The 15,809-nt window shown below is 41.3% G+C and overlaps 1 protein-coding gene across 4 annotated transcripts; it reads right to left on the bottom strand.

Moving 5' to 3' along the window:
- Nucleotides 1–1,409: 1,409 nt before the first annotated feature.
- CASP3 (caspase 3) lies at nt 1,410–15,800 on the bottom strand. 4 transcript variants are annotated; one of them, XM_083631354.1, is made up of 8 exons: nt 15,655–15,789; nt 14,880–15,016; nt 12,083–12,164; nt 9,368–9,492; nt 8,258–8,386; nt 6,924–7,099; nt 5,654–5,771; nt 1,410–4,621 (listed from the first exon to the last, which is right to left on the bottom strand). In XM_083631354.1, the coding sequence occupies exons 3-8, from the start codon at nt 12,154–12,156 to the stop codon at nt 4,395–4,397; spliced, it is 849 nt and encodes a 282-aa protein (XP_083487480.1). In that variant the 5' UTR covers nt 12,157–12,164; nt 14,880–15,016; nt 15,655–15,789; the 3' UTR covers nt 1,410–4,394. The 4 variants fall into 4 exon arrangements, with proteins under 4 accessions (XP_083487480.1, XP_083487478.1, XP_083487479.1 ...); XM_083631352.1 differs by lacking the exon at nt 14,880–15,016 and having other exon boundaries at nt 15,655–15,800; XM_083631353.1 differs by lacking the exons at nt 14,880–15,016; nt 15,655–15,789 and adding an exon at nt 15,513–15,644.
- Nucleotides 15,801–15,809: the final 9 nt, after the last annotated feature.

The following is a 15,809-nucleotide window of genomic DNA, read 5'->3' as shown; positions in this document are numbered from 1 at the left end:
TTAATATGGGCAGTATTGTGTGAAATCAGCTTTCATACACAATTCTAGCCTGCAGTCCTCAGCACACATACTGGCAGGGAATAAACATCCAACATGGTGAGACTTCAGAATTCATAGGATTGCACTGCAAAGAGACCAGATTAAGAAGTAAAATCAAAGTTGCCACTATACTTAAAATGGATACTGTGTAAAATCTTGGTTGATTCTTCAGGACATAAGGACACTTAGAAGACTCCTTGGAGAAGTCATTTGGGGACCTGTACTGGAGGGAGGTTGTTAAAAGGTAAAGGGACCCCTGACCATTAGGTCCAGTCGTGACCGACTCTGGGGTTGCGGCACTCATCTCGCTTTATTGGCTGAGGGACCCGGTGTACAGCTTCCGGGTCATGTGGCCAGCAGGACTAAGCTGCTTCTGGCAAACCAGAGCAGCGCACAGAAACGCCGTTTACCTTCCCGCCGGAGCGGTACCCATTTATCTACTTGCACTTTGACGTGCTTTCGAACTGCTAGGTGGGCAGGAGCAAGGACCAAGCAACGGGAGCTCACCCCGTCACGGGGATTCGAACCACCAACCTTCTGATCGGCAAGTCCTAGGCTCTGTGGTTTAACCCAGAACTCCTTAATTGGTGTCTGGAGGCAATTTTGGGATGGATGAGGTAGACTTTGCCTTTGATACTTGAGAACTATATTTTAGGACACACCCTGTTGTTGTGACTATTTGTTTTGAGCAGTTTTTTTATATTAGATTGCCTTCAGCATAGTGCTAAAGTGAACATTCCATCAACGTATGGGTGGCGCTGTGGGTTAAACCACAGAGCCTAGGACTTGCCGATCAGAATTTAACAAAATTTAAAATTTGACTTTGTAATTCGGAATTTATGTGATGTGATTTAATCTGATGTGATTGGCCAGTTAATAAAAATTATAAAAAAAAGGATGCATGAGAAGAGAGAAGGGGGTGGAATCCCGTTTCTTGCACAAGCACTAATCCTTGAGTTAGTACAAATATTTTGTTGAGTTCCAGTCGTTGGTCCTGTCATGGCCACAAGTGGGGAAGAAGCAAAGTTGAGAATTTACTGCATGCTGCCTGTTTGTCTTAACCACTGTTTAAGCTATGGTTTAACATGACACGTGAACAATGTCTCTTTTGCCACACTAAATTATAGGCAGAGTGACATTAAAGAGGAACAATACTTTTGAGGCCAACTCATTGCCTGAAATGGAGGTTGCATTGCTGTTAATAGTTCACATCTGTATTTGGAAAGTGTTCTTTAAACTTTACCTGTAGAATATTTTTTTTCTATGTGGGTTAATATGATTATCTATACACTTTAAACAGGACCGAGAAACTGGAACTTGTAAGACGTTCTAAATGTCTAGGTTTTTTTAAATAAAAAAGTAACCAAAGCTAGTTAAACAATGCACATGGTTTATTAGGTTTTCATACAGGAGTTAAGATAGTCACAGTCACACGCATAAATTAATCATATCTAATAATTTAAACCTTTGCCAAAAATCTTGTTTGCAATGATGGGTGGTTTCAGATATTGCTCTGTATTATTCTTTTTAAAAGATTCATGCCTCTAAGCAAGAGACATAGTCGACTCTTCTGAATAAATTAACTGATTTATTTAGCTGACCATAAGTTCAAATGTATAGAAACTATTGCATATTATGCCATTTGAAGCACACTGCTGTGCTTGCTTCTCAAAGTTCAGAGTTATTTAGCAGGTGGTGAGTAGGTGGATGGATCAAATCCAGGAGCCCCCATGGCTGAATAAGGGCACCAAAACATCAAGAAACATTGAAGTGTGGATCTGCGACTCTATTCTAAACAGCCATGATATGCACATACACCAGTGAATGCTATATTCTGTCCCACTTGCTCACATTTCCCATTTTGCTGTTGGCAAATCTTACATGCATGCAGAACCTATTTCTGCACATTATCTCCCATCTGGATCAAGACGAAAGGTCTCAACCCGAAACATGCACAGCTATCTCAGTTACACTCACAATAATTTCTCCGAGTATTGCAAGCATCACAAGTTCACTAACACAAGCTTTTATCCATGCCTGAAGACATTCACTATCATGTTAATATTGAGCACAACATGCACAGGCACAGCAAGCCTTGGCTCATATGCTCCCTGCATGGCAGAGGAGCTCAGGTGCTTTTTCTTCCACTTTTAGTTAGCTGCAGTTTGCTGTGCCATCTAGACCCAGAATTGTGTTTGACATGAACTACGAATAGTTTAATGCAAGCTAGCATAGTAACTCATGGTTTGAAAGTTGGCATAAGTAACATTAGCTACAGGTTGCCAATTCAGTGATGCAACAAACCCATTAACCGAAAATGGAAGCAAAAGCTTCTAAACTCTTCCTCCTGACCGTGTGTGAAGAGGGCAAAGGGAGTGCTTGCAAAAACAAGGATCACTGAACCTGCTTGTGCGTGTTGTGCAAAACCATGGTTTAGCATAAATTATTAACTACCATGTTGCCTGTACTTACTTATTTGTAAGCCTACTTGAAATCTACAGAAGTTCATATTGAGTGAAGGAGGGTGAATAGCATTACCTATCAAATGTGCACACCTAGAAAGTAATCCCAGATAGTGATCATGATAGTCCCTGTGGGAAGCCCTGGGTAAAAATAAGAGAAGCAAAACATCATGGCTGGAGTATACTACAGACTGCAATACCAAGGAAGATTGGGGAAACATGTCCTGAAACAAATTACAGATGTTTCAAAGAAGCAATAACGCTTCAAATGCCCTGGTATCTGTGGGAATACAAACTCTGCTAAGCACAGATCATGCAACAAATTTCTGACATGCCTTGCTGAAAACCATCTCTTTCACAATGTGGAGGAAGCAGCGAGGGGTTGGCTATTCTTGACTAGATCTTAACCAGCAAGGAAGTGGTGAGAACTTCAGGGGGGAAAGTAACTACTGTACGTAATGATGACATTACACATGGAAAGGTGGAAGAAAGTGTAGCAAAACTTGAACCTTTCATTTCAGGAAAGATGTTTTTCATGGTATCAGAGAAATACTAGGTGAGATTCCATAGCTAGATATAGTACTGGGGGAAAGAGCCCCAGACAGGCACAAGTTGGGTTGTTTTTTTTTTAAAAAATGAGTTACTAAGGACACAATCACTAACGATTCCAGATGAGAAAGAAAAATGGCAGATGTCTTAAAAAAATAATAAGGACAATGTAGCTGCACAAAAAGCTGATAATTGAAGCAACCTTCAAAAAAAGGGGGAAGGAAGGGCAGGTCACCAGGGACACGTAGCCCAGACTTGTAAGAGCCATGTCAAGAAAGCTAAGAATGAGCCAATGCGGGCAGGACACAAAGTTGTATGAAGAAAGTAGTTAAGAATCTGCATGCTAGAAAGGGCCGAAAAAATATTTTACTTCGAGCTGAAGATGAACTTCTATTTTACATACTTGCTTCTAAGTCTTAGTACTTTAAAACATGCTGCTTTTTAAAAAAGGAATCAGAATCAGGATTGGGAAATGGGACATGCATTTTTCATATACTTCTTATCATCAAATAGAATATATAAATAAAACTAAGAACCACAAAAATGTGTTTAGGAGCAGGCTGAATTTATACTCTTCACAAACTACCACTTGCACAACACTGCTGCCTAAACTGAAATGTGAATGTAAGCATGCAAAACTGCTTTAAAGCCTGGATCCAGTAAGGATCAGCGTTCCAAGAACCATTTGCCATCTATTAGAAAAGAAGCACCTCTTTTTTTAAAAAAAGTCTTAAGGTATTCTATAGTGGTCAAAAAGCTTTGAAAAGGCTCAAAAAGCATTTCATATAGCCATTTCTAAAAGGCTGAAGAACTACCTCACAAGTTTGATTGTGCTACATGATTGTATATGAAAGATAATAGTTTAGTCCTTACGCCGTATTCAAAAACTGCACTCTTGTGTCATGACATTAATTTCGCCAATTCTAATGGTATTGACTTGGGGGAGGGGGAAGTACCATTTCTATCAACAGTTTGCTTTCAGGTAAATAACCCCAGGATTGGGCTGCAACAGTTACCAAAGTTAACTAAAAGTAACCTTTTACTGCTCTTCAGTCTGTGGTAACTGATACTTTATTTTGACAGTAATAGTTGATCTCTTCCTTCAATCTATTTTAGCAATGAGGTTAGAGCATAACTGCAAATCTACATATATTTTCATTTTCCAAACTAGAATTTCTGAACTAGCAAGTGATCCCACTATTCTAGTGATTGTAGTAATCCACTCCATAGGTCATAACATTTCAATACAACCTATGTATTAGAGACTGGACATCGGCTCAAGAGTTAAAAATGATATAAAACGCTAGTGCTCTTCTGCTAGCTTTCACATCACAGTGTAGGAAGCTAGTGAGGAAAATAAAAATCTTTTGTGAGCATAGACACAATACAAGGGATCTGCTTCTTTCCGTGGAAGTCTGGTCTGTTTGAATAAGAACTGAATTCTGCAACCTTGCGATTTACACGTGTCAGAATTTGCATAAGTTCAAGTTTTGTAGCATGCTGTTTCAGCATCCCGCACAGTGATTGTATAAACCAGGAGCCATCTGATGAGTTCCTCCAAGAGTAGTAGCCTATAAGGAAAAAAAATGAATTGAATAAAATATAATGTTCTTCAAAATGAGACTACAAAAGCTAATCATGTTTGAGAATCAGAATTGGGAGAGACCCCAGGATCATCTAGTCCATGCAATGCAGGAATCTTACTTTTATTAAACTGATTAAGGTCACAATCACCCCACCACAACTAGATAACTTTGCCCCAGAACAAGGGTGTTCATTCAGTTTAGTAAAGGGCTTCACATTAATCTCATTCAACTTTTATTTGTCCTGCTGTTAAGCCTACCGCCCCTTAGTCTCAAATATTCCCCAAGAGAAGTGTTGAGATTAAAAAACCATCTTCATACATGGCCGTGTTGATTTGGAGATATTTTCCACTTAGGCTATCTAGCTAGTGCATGCGGGTTGATGGGCCAGTAACATTTTTGTACATGAAATGGTTTTACAAAAGGAGGGAGAAGTATTCAGGCACCTTTGTTGGACTAGGACATGGGTCGACAAACTAAGGCCCGTGGGCCGGATCAGGCCCCATTGCCTTCTGGATCCGGCCCGCGGAGGGTCCGGGAATCGCCGCGTGGATCGCCAGCGCGCGTGTACTTTCCCTCTCCCTCACACGGTGCCGCCGCCTCCTCCCGCCCCCCTACTGGCTTCTCCCCACCCTGCCTAGAGGAGGAAGGGGGCTGGGCTTTATTGATGCCAGCAGCAGCAGTGCTCAAGCGGCCCACCATTTTAAGCAGCCCCTCTCCGGACCCCTTTCGTGCGCCACTCATCGTCCCTCCACCGCCGCCAGCCCCTGCCGCTCGCAAGACACAGGTAAGCAGCCACAAGGCGCTCGTCCGGTGCTGTGGAGAAGGGAGGGGAGAGTCGTGGGGGGGATGTCTTATAGTCCGGCACCCCACAAGGTCTGAGGGACAGTGGACCAGCCCCCTGGTGAAAAAGCTTGCTGACCCCTGGAATAGGAGATGCATTAAATAAAAAGTTATAAAGCCATCAAGCCATCGATTTATTTTGACCACAAGGCTGCATCTTTTATTCATTTATCTTACCAGGAGCAGTTGAATAGGCATATAGGAAGTCGGCTTCTACAGGTATTTTCTGACATGTGCTTTCATCCGTGCCACTGTCTGTTTCAATACCAGAATCAAGATCTGTTCCTCTACAAGCCTACGCAAAGGAAGACAGAAGAGTAAATGCCAGCCAGAAATATTACCATTATTGGCTCACTGAAAATGGCAACAGTCGGATACAAATGAACACAAACAAGGAATAAGAGGACTCGTTTATGCACACCTTGAAAGGGGAGGCATGCTAATCTTGATGAGGTATGAGTTTCAAGTTGAACTTTGCAGTTTTGTGACATGGAAAAGCCGTTCTGAGTCAGATAAGAAGTTCACAGCACTTTTAGAGCACTCTACTAAAACTGTGGTCACAGGTGAGAAAACCACCAACCCAAACTGAAACAGTAAGAAATGCTTTTCTGAATTGGTTATGGTTTAGAGGCATTGGTCAAATGCTTAGTTTTGGCCATTTTAGTTTCTCAGTGAAAGCCCTGACTAATGTTTCCGAAGGATGTCCAAGTAGACAAGCTTTTACTAATTAGTAAAAAGCAGGCTTCCTCAACCTCAGCCCTCCAGATGTTTTTGGCCTACAACTCCCATGATCCTTAGCTAGCAGGACCAGTGATCAGGGATGATGGGAATTGTAGTCTCAAAAAACATCTGGAGGGCTGAGGTTGAGGAAGCCTGGCATAAAGTAATGTGTTCTCATTATTAATGCATTATTCTGTAGGAGACCTAAAATTAAATGACAAATACAAAATCATCATACTGATCTCATTTCCTAATGAAAATAAACAGGGATCATGGCATTTGGGGCAGTTCTCTTGTTTTCCATCTGTTTACCATAGTCAAAAAAAGCAGGGAACTTAAAGAATAATTCTTAGCAGCTGCCCCACAACTATGATCCTAGTGTCTAAGCTTGTGCATTTTCTAAAATCACTGTTAAGATTTTTCTTTTGGGTTTCAATGGCCAGTTTTAAGGAAGAGAATTTTTAGTTTGGTTTTTTTATATATTGCTGCTATCCTCTCTAAGCAGTAGGAATGGTATGGAAACTGAAATATTAACACTGCTAGAAAGCAAAAAATTAACACTACCAGACACACTGGATATATTTTATATTCCCAGAAATGTAACGATAGATCTTATGCTTATAGTATAATGCAGACATAACATTTCCTTTTATCTTTGAGAAACTTTTTTGTTTTTTAAAATGAAAGTCTTCACAGTATTGTCATCCGTTCAATTTTGCACAATTACCTGAATAAAGAAGAGCTTTGGCTTTCCTGCCAAGGACTTGCATCTGTCTCCTCTGAAGAGACTTGTTAACATTTTTAGCTCCAGAGGACCATCTGTACCATAGATGAGTCCATCCTCTCCATGGCTTAACAAGACACAAACAAAACTGCTTCTCTTGTTGTGATCATCCTTGGCAGCTTCAAAAAACCAAGGTGGAGGGAAAACATTGTTTAAGTATTCAGAAATTCCAAATACTCATTTGACATTTTTTCAACAAGAAACTTTTAGGCAATAGCAAAACTTCAAGCACAATAATGCTTCTCTCAAACGAACAAATAGACAAAGTGAGACAAGCATTGTCGATCATATAGCTTCTTTGGGATAAGCAACATAGTAACAGGATAATTTAACGTTCCTATGAATTTGTGGCAACTGTAAGGCTACCCTAGGCTTGAATGCAGTTACATTCTCCCCAACGTTGCCCTGCTCTTGCCATACTAATATCTGAAGGATAAATCCTGATGATATGCCATAGAATCCTTTTTATAGGTAGGAGGCAGTGACAGCACTTATTAGCAGGCTTATTATATAAATGAATATTGAAAAGAATCTTATTAAAGCAAATAGTAGTGTGGGAGAGCATTATAAGTGGAAATATTTAAAGAAAGTTGGGTCTGACAAATGAAAGGGTAACAAAATCAGGACTGAAAGTGGCTTCTATTCTAGAATGAGCTTAGTGTCTAGACTGAAATATTTTCCTGAGTGAAGAATATATATCTTGACATTCCTAATCAGGAAGGAATATTTTTAGTTGCCAGTTCAGACTCTGAAGTTATCCAAGTTAGAAATACCAATTACACTGCTTAAGGCTTAAGCAAAATTAAAATATTATTTTAAAATCTTAACCTAAGGAGAGTTCATGAAAGCAGACACGGAGGTGGATTGTATTCAGTACCTGGGGCACAACTTCCAAACCTTGTTGCTGGGCCTGCAAACACATTGTTCCATGATGGACCTGGTCCACATATGCATTCCCTCAAGGTGGTCAATTCTGATCTCCAGCTGTTGAGGGGACTGTATCTAGACTTGCCCATTTCCAACAGATGACTTAAGACTGTCAGAGCAGACTTTTTGATGGTAATCTATGCTTTCAGATCCTCCTACTCAGTGGTGCGCATGCAGCATGCTGCTACACAAAGGGACCCTTAACCCTTCTGCCACACCAGGTGTTCTAATTATTATTTAATATCAAAGTTCCTCATTGCTAAGAAGAGCGGACAACACAAAAACCCAAGAGTTTATATTTTATATTTCGGCACAACAGGCAATACATCATCCACCAAATCACTACTTACCATTATGCAAAACTTCAATAATCTCCTTACATGTAAGATCATTATAAGGCTTGACTGTGTACCCCAAGGTCCTGAATGTGTCTACAACATGTGCAGCATCTGCATCTGTACCAGATCGATATGCCATCCCTTTAGATAAAAAATAAAATAAGTTGCATTGACTTAATTTTTGAAAACAGTGTACGCCACAGGCAAATTCTGCTCAGTTATATGAAAATAAAATATGGGAAAGCACAGCTGGAGCCTGAAGACTTGTTCCTATATGAAATATATCAGGATTTATGGAAGACATTCCACCCTGTAAACACAGAAAGAATGGAAACAATGGGTGCACTGGTTTTATTGCAGATGAACAATTGAACTTGGCATCACCCGCTGATCCATGGAAGGACCAACCTTGTATAAATAAAACATGTATAGAAAAAACCTTGTGCAGTCGTACCTCGGAAGCTGAACAGAATCCCTTCCGGAAGTCCGTTCGACTTTCAAAACATTCGGAAACCAAAGCACGGCTTCTGATTGGCTCCAGGAAGCTCCTGCAGCCAATCAGAAGCCACGGAAGCCCCATCAGACATTCGGGTTCCAAAGAACGTTCGCAAACTGGAACATTCACTTCCGGGTTTGCGGCGTTCGGGAGCCAAAACGTTAGACCCGCAGGGCGTTCGGGATCTAAGGTACGATTGTATCGAACTTGGAAGGAAAAGGAACAATATTGTCAGGCTTCATTTAGGTGTAATGAAGTCACCTAACTCTGTGCTTAAAGCACAGCGTTGCTATTTAAAAGGGGTGTTGGAAATCTGTGGGCCTCCACATGTTTTGAGACTAGAACTCCCATTGTCTCTGACAAATGGTCATGCTGCCTGGGGCTGATGGAAGTTGGGAGGCCAACATCTGGGAGGCCACAAGTTCCTCTCTCCTGATATTAAGACCAACAGCTCTCTCTTATGCAGATTTAGGCATGTTTGAACTTACGGACTTCCTTAAGCATACAACAGCCAACTTTGAAAAAGACTAAGCAGTAGATATATTTCACTTTTGACAGTTTAAAGCAGGTTACAGGGAGGGAAGCCTTACCGGCAGGGGGAGAAAGTTTTTTTTTAAAAAAATTACCAGTAGCTGGATGGAAGTTTTTATTGTTGACTAAAAGACACATTCCCATTTCAGGGTGATCCATTCTGTAACTCTCATCTGCCGGTATCACAGAGTCCACAGATTTGCTAATAGGTATGCTCTTCCTAAGGAAAAAGTAAAACACAATGTAAAACTAAACTCTCTCTCTCAAATTTTCAATTTTCTGATCCTGAATTTAAAAAGCAGACTGAGGCTACAATCCTACACACATTTGCCTACAAATAAGTCCAAATGAATTCAAAAGGACTTCTGAGTTTGCATGTATACAATTATACTGCAAATTTGATATCTTTTGGATTTTGCACAAGTTCAGAACAGCATGAATGTTAATGCTGAATGAGAAATTGCTAGCAAAACAACAACAACCTAGTTATAAACAGTTCCCTCAAATATCCACTATTAAATAAATACAATGGAACAAAGAAAATATTTCATGTTTTTATTACAGTGGTACCTCGGGTTACATACGCTTCAGGTTACATACGCTTCAGGTTACACACTCCGCTAACCCAGAAATAGTGCTTCAGGTTAAGAACTTTGCTTCAGGATAAGAACAGAGATCGTGCTCTGGCGGCGCGGCGGCAGCAGGAGGCCCCATTAGCTAAAGTGGTCTTCAGGTTAAGAACAGTTTCAGGTTAAGAACAGACCTCCGGAACGAATTAAGTACTTAACCCGAGGTACCACTGTACTATTAGATAGACTGGATAATTGAGAACAGATCTGATCCTTTGAGCACATGAAATAGATTAATGAGATGTAAACTCTCCCCTGCACTGCTGAGCTGCATTCAAGATGTTTGGGATGGAATAAATATGACAGAACCATAGCAGGAAGAATGAGAGAAATGTGCAAAGATTTTTCACACAAGAAGCTCAAAAGAGGTTTTATGACTGCAAGACCTCCATTGAGCATTTTGTATTCATCTTCTATACAGCAATGCTGCTATTATCATTATTATTAGTTAATGTGTTAACTGCCCTTCAACAACATATCCCTGGGCAGGTTACAGAAATTTAAGATTCAGAATTAAAACAGATTATAGTCACAGGAATAGGGTCTAACATCATAGCTATGCAATATAAACCACGTTTTTGTATTAAATCTGAGAGGAACAACAGTAGTCCTTGAAAAGTACAAGTGAATTTTAAAAATAAGCTTTTGAGTGCTTTTTAAAAGTGGGATGGTGAAGAAACCAGTATACACCAAGTGAGGATCCTATGAACAGATCTCAAAACGACTAAAGTTACAAGAGTTTTTAGCCTTAATTCTGTGAATTTATTCGCATAGTCTCTCTTACAGACCTCATTATGCATGGATTTTACAATAAAATATGAAGCACAACAATACAAAAGGGCAGGCAAGGTCTCTGAAAACAAGTTGTTTTGGCACATAGCTGATTATAGTCGTACCTTGGTTGTCAAACGCCTTGGTACTCGGATGTTTTGGCTCCCGAACGCCACAAACCCAGAAGTGAGTGTTCTGGTTTGCGAACGTTTTTCTGAAGCCGAATGTCCAACACAGCTTCTGATTGAGTGCAAGAAGGTCCTGCAGCCAATCAGAAGCCATGCCTTGGTTTTCGAACAGTTTCAGGAGTCGAATGGACTCCGTGAACAGATTAAGTTTGTCAACCAAGGTACAACTGTACATGAGCACATCTCCTGTGTATGCTTTTTCTTTGGAGAAATCTTCTAGTTACAAGAGCAACTAATAGTCCTAACACCAAAACATACTGGGACATATTCAGCTAATAAGCTGTGATTCCTGAATTGCAAAGGTTTGAACTAGATTACCCTTGGGGTCCCTTCCGATTCTACAATTCTATGATGCTATGACATGGCTGTGCGAGCAGAAGCCAACACAACAGGACTTCCCTTTCTCCTTCTGCAAATATGCTCTGAGATAGGGGACAACCTCCAGAACAGCATGTGTGGGAGATGAGGGGAGAATGTGATGTAGGAGAAGAGGAACTGGAATGGTCTCATTAGTGCTACACTGAATAAAATCCACTGATTATTTGCGATTACAGTGGTACCTCGGGTTAAGTACTTAATTTGTTCCGGAGGTCTGTACTTTACCTGAAACTGTTCTTAACCTGAAGCACCACTTTAGCTAATGGGGCCTCCTGCTGCTGCCACACCACCGGAGCACGATTTCTGTTCTCATCCTGAAGCAAAGTTCTTAACCTGAAGCACTATTTCTAGGTTAGCGGAGTCTGTAACCTGAAGTGTATGTAACCCGACGTACCACTGTAATTGAGAGCTCATCTGCATTTCCCTCAATGATTACTCCATCAATGCATTATGAATTAAAAATCGGAGTCCTAGTTGTTTAATACACTTGTTTTCTTGATTACTTGCCTTTCTCAACTTATTCAAGTGGCATTTCTAAGATTGGTACCCTTCTTGTATTTTGCTCTCATTTTTACATAAGATTAAGTCCAGGGAGTTGCTGCATTTTCACTGCTGTTTGCTTGCCTTGTCTTTCCATGTAGGATAATGGCTAATGGCAAGGAGGAGTCACAACTCACCATCAGTTGGTGCCAGGCCCATGGGAGGAATGGGTATATTATGGGGTGGACACTCCATATATTTTGAGGGAGATCTAAACTAAAGCCGAAGCCTACAGTGGCTAGAAGAGAAGAAAAAGACCACCACAAAGAACCAACCAACACCAATAGCCCAAATCCCCACTTACCCTTCAGAACCAGGGATTTTTTTTGCATCTGTCACAGTTTGTGAGGATTTCATAATATGGTTTATGTCTGCCATAGTTGTTTCTGTAAACAAAGGATAAAGTGTTATCATCAGGATTTTTTAATGCCAATCAATGCAAGGAGAAAGCAAAGCTTCTGGAAAATAAAATTGTGGCCTCCCATGTATCAAGAGAACAGATAAAGAAAAATTAAAAATGAGCTGCCCCCAACTTCCCTCTGACAAGGAGAATACAACCCTGAGGCATAATTATTCTGAAGGAGATAAATTTAGCTGAAAGCTAGGAATTTTTAATAAACCCACTAAGGGGAAATGCAAACGGGTAGTTTATAGCAATTTACAACACTTGGCTACCTGTTCAGGTTTAAAGTCAAATACAGGGTAAAAAAAATACTGCTTCAAAAATAACTTTATACAGTGGTACCTCGGGTTACATACGCTTCAGGTTACACACTCCGCTAACCCAGAAATAGTGCTTCAGGTTAAGAACTTTGCTTCAGGATAAGAACAGAAATTGGGCTCCGGCGGCATGGCAGCAGCAGGAGGCCCCATTAGCTAAAGTAGTGCTTCAGGTTAAGAACAGTTTCAGGTTAAGTACGGACCTCCGGAACAAATTAAGTACTTAACCCAAGGTACCACCGTACCTGAAAATCAACAGTCTGTTAAAATTAAGCAACTTGGCCACAAAAAGACCCATCCATCAGCAGACATCTGTTTTGATTTTGTGCAGTCAGACATATGCTCTGTCACTGACGGTTTGTTTCTTTTCCACAACACCAATGCTAACGTACTGAAGCATCGAAGCTCTTGGGAGGACAACACAGTTACTAGCTAGCTTCACCGGAGTACTAAAGCATTACCTCATCTTGGTTAGCTAATGCATTGATGTCATATTCTGTCAAGCAGAATATACATCTCTCTGGGGAGGATGATCTCATTCTACAAAGGATGAAAGAAAGGCTTCTAGGAAAGTTAACAGATATTCTGCTTTGAAGTTCCTCCTCCCTTAGGTAAGAAACATTTTAAAGGGCACATAAAGTTCTGAGGCTTCTAGGAAAAGTCAGTAACAATACAGATGGCATGATTGGTCTTTTTACCCATTACATGTGGGATCATTATAGAATCATGGAATTCTACAGTTGAAGGGACCATGAGGATCATCTAGTCCAGCCGCCTGCAATGCAGGAATCTTTTGCCGAACGTGGGGCTCAAACCCAGCCTATAGGTGTGTGTATACACACCTTTCTGACTTTAATATGGCTGGAATGAAGCCAACCGTGCAACGATAAGAGTCACTTTCATTGCTCCATCTATTTTTTGCCTCTGGTCCTGCTCACCGCTGACATGGTAGGCTCACAAGACATTCCCGTAATCCGAAGTTGTTGCAATGGGATCTGCTCAAAACGTGTTGCTGTGAAAGCCTATGACAAGAGTGGCTACTATGCACCACATAAAAGCCCTTTCACTAGTTGTTGGCTATGGTGCCTTTTCTACCATTTGCTGCTTGATGCAATAATCACAAAAGGAAACTGCCATCTAGATGCAACTTAAATTGATCTGCACGTTTTCACATGTCTATTGCTCCTAACGAGCTTAGTTTCTACATACTGTCTATCTGTTTATGTTGACTTTGCCACAGACATTATAAATATGGAAAATGTTTTCTGGAGCTCTTGACACTAGTGACAAATTTCATAGACTTGACTGAGAACACAGATAAGCAAAACTTTGTTGTTGTTTAGTCGTTTAGTCGTGTCCGACTCTTCGTGACCCCATAGACCAGAGCATGCCAAGCAAAACTAGCTAGCTTATTATTGTGCAAACTGGACTTTTCCTTTTTAACCTTGTTTATCAATCCATACACCCTTACTTTCACTTTTAACAGGAAAATACAATGAATTGCACAAGGCTGAAAAGATCTAGGCGCCTATCTGCAACTGTCAGTATGGCACCATAGTGTGTCATTCCTCTTTGGAAAACTGACAAGGTTAATTCCGAATAAAGTTTAATATCTAGTACAGAGTGGTTAGTGCTGATGACATTAAGACAACAATGTTTTACTTTGTTGGAAAATAATCTTTTGACTATCATGGATTTTGTTTTCCGCCTTTTTTTGAGAAAAAATGGTACTGCTGCTTTATGATTGTGATGTGAGAGTTCACATTAATATTCAACTCCTTTAGTCTCAAGCTTTCCAATTTCTCCATCCACAGGCCAACTGACTAATTCTTAAGAAGTTACCACTGAAATTTTACATAAAGCCAAATTTATAATGATTTTGGGAGTTCTTCCTTGTGTAATAATTATCACCAGATTTTGTTCAAAATGAAATTCAAAAATTCCTCAGGCAAAACACCAATTTCAAGGGAAATCTAAAGCATTCCTGCAACACTGGCAACGTTTTCCAGATACTGTTGTAGTAATTTTTTGTTAAGACTGACAGCATAATTTCATATATTAATCTAAGCCATTTGAGTGAGGATTAGTTCATGGGTAATGCTGCCATGAAGTCTTTGGTGGATGGGTGATAAATTACTATGTTCCCATCTTGGTCTCCAAGCAAAACCTGTGACAGGAAAAACTCAGGTTTTAAAACTGGCAAGATTGCTAACTACAGAAACAGACAAGATGGCATTATTAAGCAACCCTTTCGATATGCCAAGTACTCCCATTGGGCTATTGATCAATTCAAGTGCAGCATACACAATTATCACAAATTTTAATTGCGATTCAAATTAAACCAAAGTAGTTTAGCTACCATCCCCTGCTTTGGTACTCACAAACAAGATTATATCCCTTCCCTTCTGCAGAAACTAGCATACTAATGGGTGTTTGGGGAGTGGTGTTTGTTTTTTTAAGCACTACTTCACTAATTCTTTCATATCCAGTCACAGAAGGATGCCACATGTCTGATGAGCTGAAAGAATATTAGAACACAAACAACAGACAGTGAAGGGGAGATTTCTCAACTCTACCACCAAGCCACATGTATGGGGGGTGGGTTCAGAGAAAACTTGCTGCATGCTGCTGAAGTAAGATGTCTCGGTCTGCTTCCGCTCTGTAAAAAAAAGAGAGAGAGAGAGAACGGGTCCCCTCTTGTTTGCAGCTCAGCGAACACTGGGCTGGATTCAGACCTGCCAGCTCCTCGCCTGGTTCCTAAATAAAAGGCTCGAGGGCATCCGTGATCCGCGCCTCAGATGCGCTGGGACGGAAAGAAGTAGGAACAATAAGCAACTATGGCGCCGAGCAGCTGCAACAGCAGCAGGGGCTGCCAGGGGAAGGGGAAAAGCCGAGCAGGAGAGAGGTTGGGGGGGGGGCGCGTGGGAAGGCGGGCGGGGACCGGGCTTCCCACGCGGGTGGGGCTCGGCTGGGGAAGCAACAGTTTCCCGCAGAGAAACTTTTCTTTGTTTTACCTTTGCCGTCTGCTTTCCCCGCGCGCTTCCTGCTATCAAAGCAAGGAGCGCCACGCCGGGCGGGGAGGGCGCCTGCAGGCTGGCTGGCCAGCTTCCCTGAGGGGGGAGAAAAATCAGCCTGGGCGAGCCGCGGGCTACTGACCTCGGACGCCTCCTCCTCCGCCTCCTTCTTCGGTGCTGCTGCGGTTGCCCGTTTCCCTCTTTGGACCCAAGTGCCTGGCGGAGCGCGCTCCCTCTTTCCGCCGCACTTTGCTCCTCCGCTCCGTCTCCCACCCCTCAGCCCCGCCCCAAGAGGAG

This window comes from Podarcis filfolensis, assembly GCF_964270895.1.
Source record: "Podarcis filfolensis genome assembly, chromosome: 9".
Classification (NCBI taxonomy): Eukaryota; Metazoa; Chordata; class Lepidosauria; order Squamata; family Lacertidae; genus Podarcis; species Podarcis filfolensis.
Note: the sequence above shows the minus strand (reverse complement) of the source record. Positions and strands in the feature narration are given on the sequence as shown.

What these genes read in the sequence shown, in the direction of transcription:
- CASP3 (XM_083631355.1), bottom strand. Translation starts at nt 12,192, where the DNA reads ATGATAACACTTTATCCTTTGTTTACAGAAACAACTATGGCAGACATA. An exon ending in TATTGAAGTTTTGCATAATG is followed by an intron (nt 7,100 to 8,257) that starts GTAAGTAGTGAT and finishes GGTTTTTTGAAG; the next exon opens with CTGCCAAGGATGATCACAAC. An exon ending in CAAAGCTCTTCTTTATTCAG is followed by an intron (nt 5,772 to 6,923) that starts GTAATTGTGCAA and finishes TCCTTTGCGTAG; the next exon opens with GCTTGTAGAGGAACAGATCT.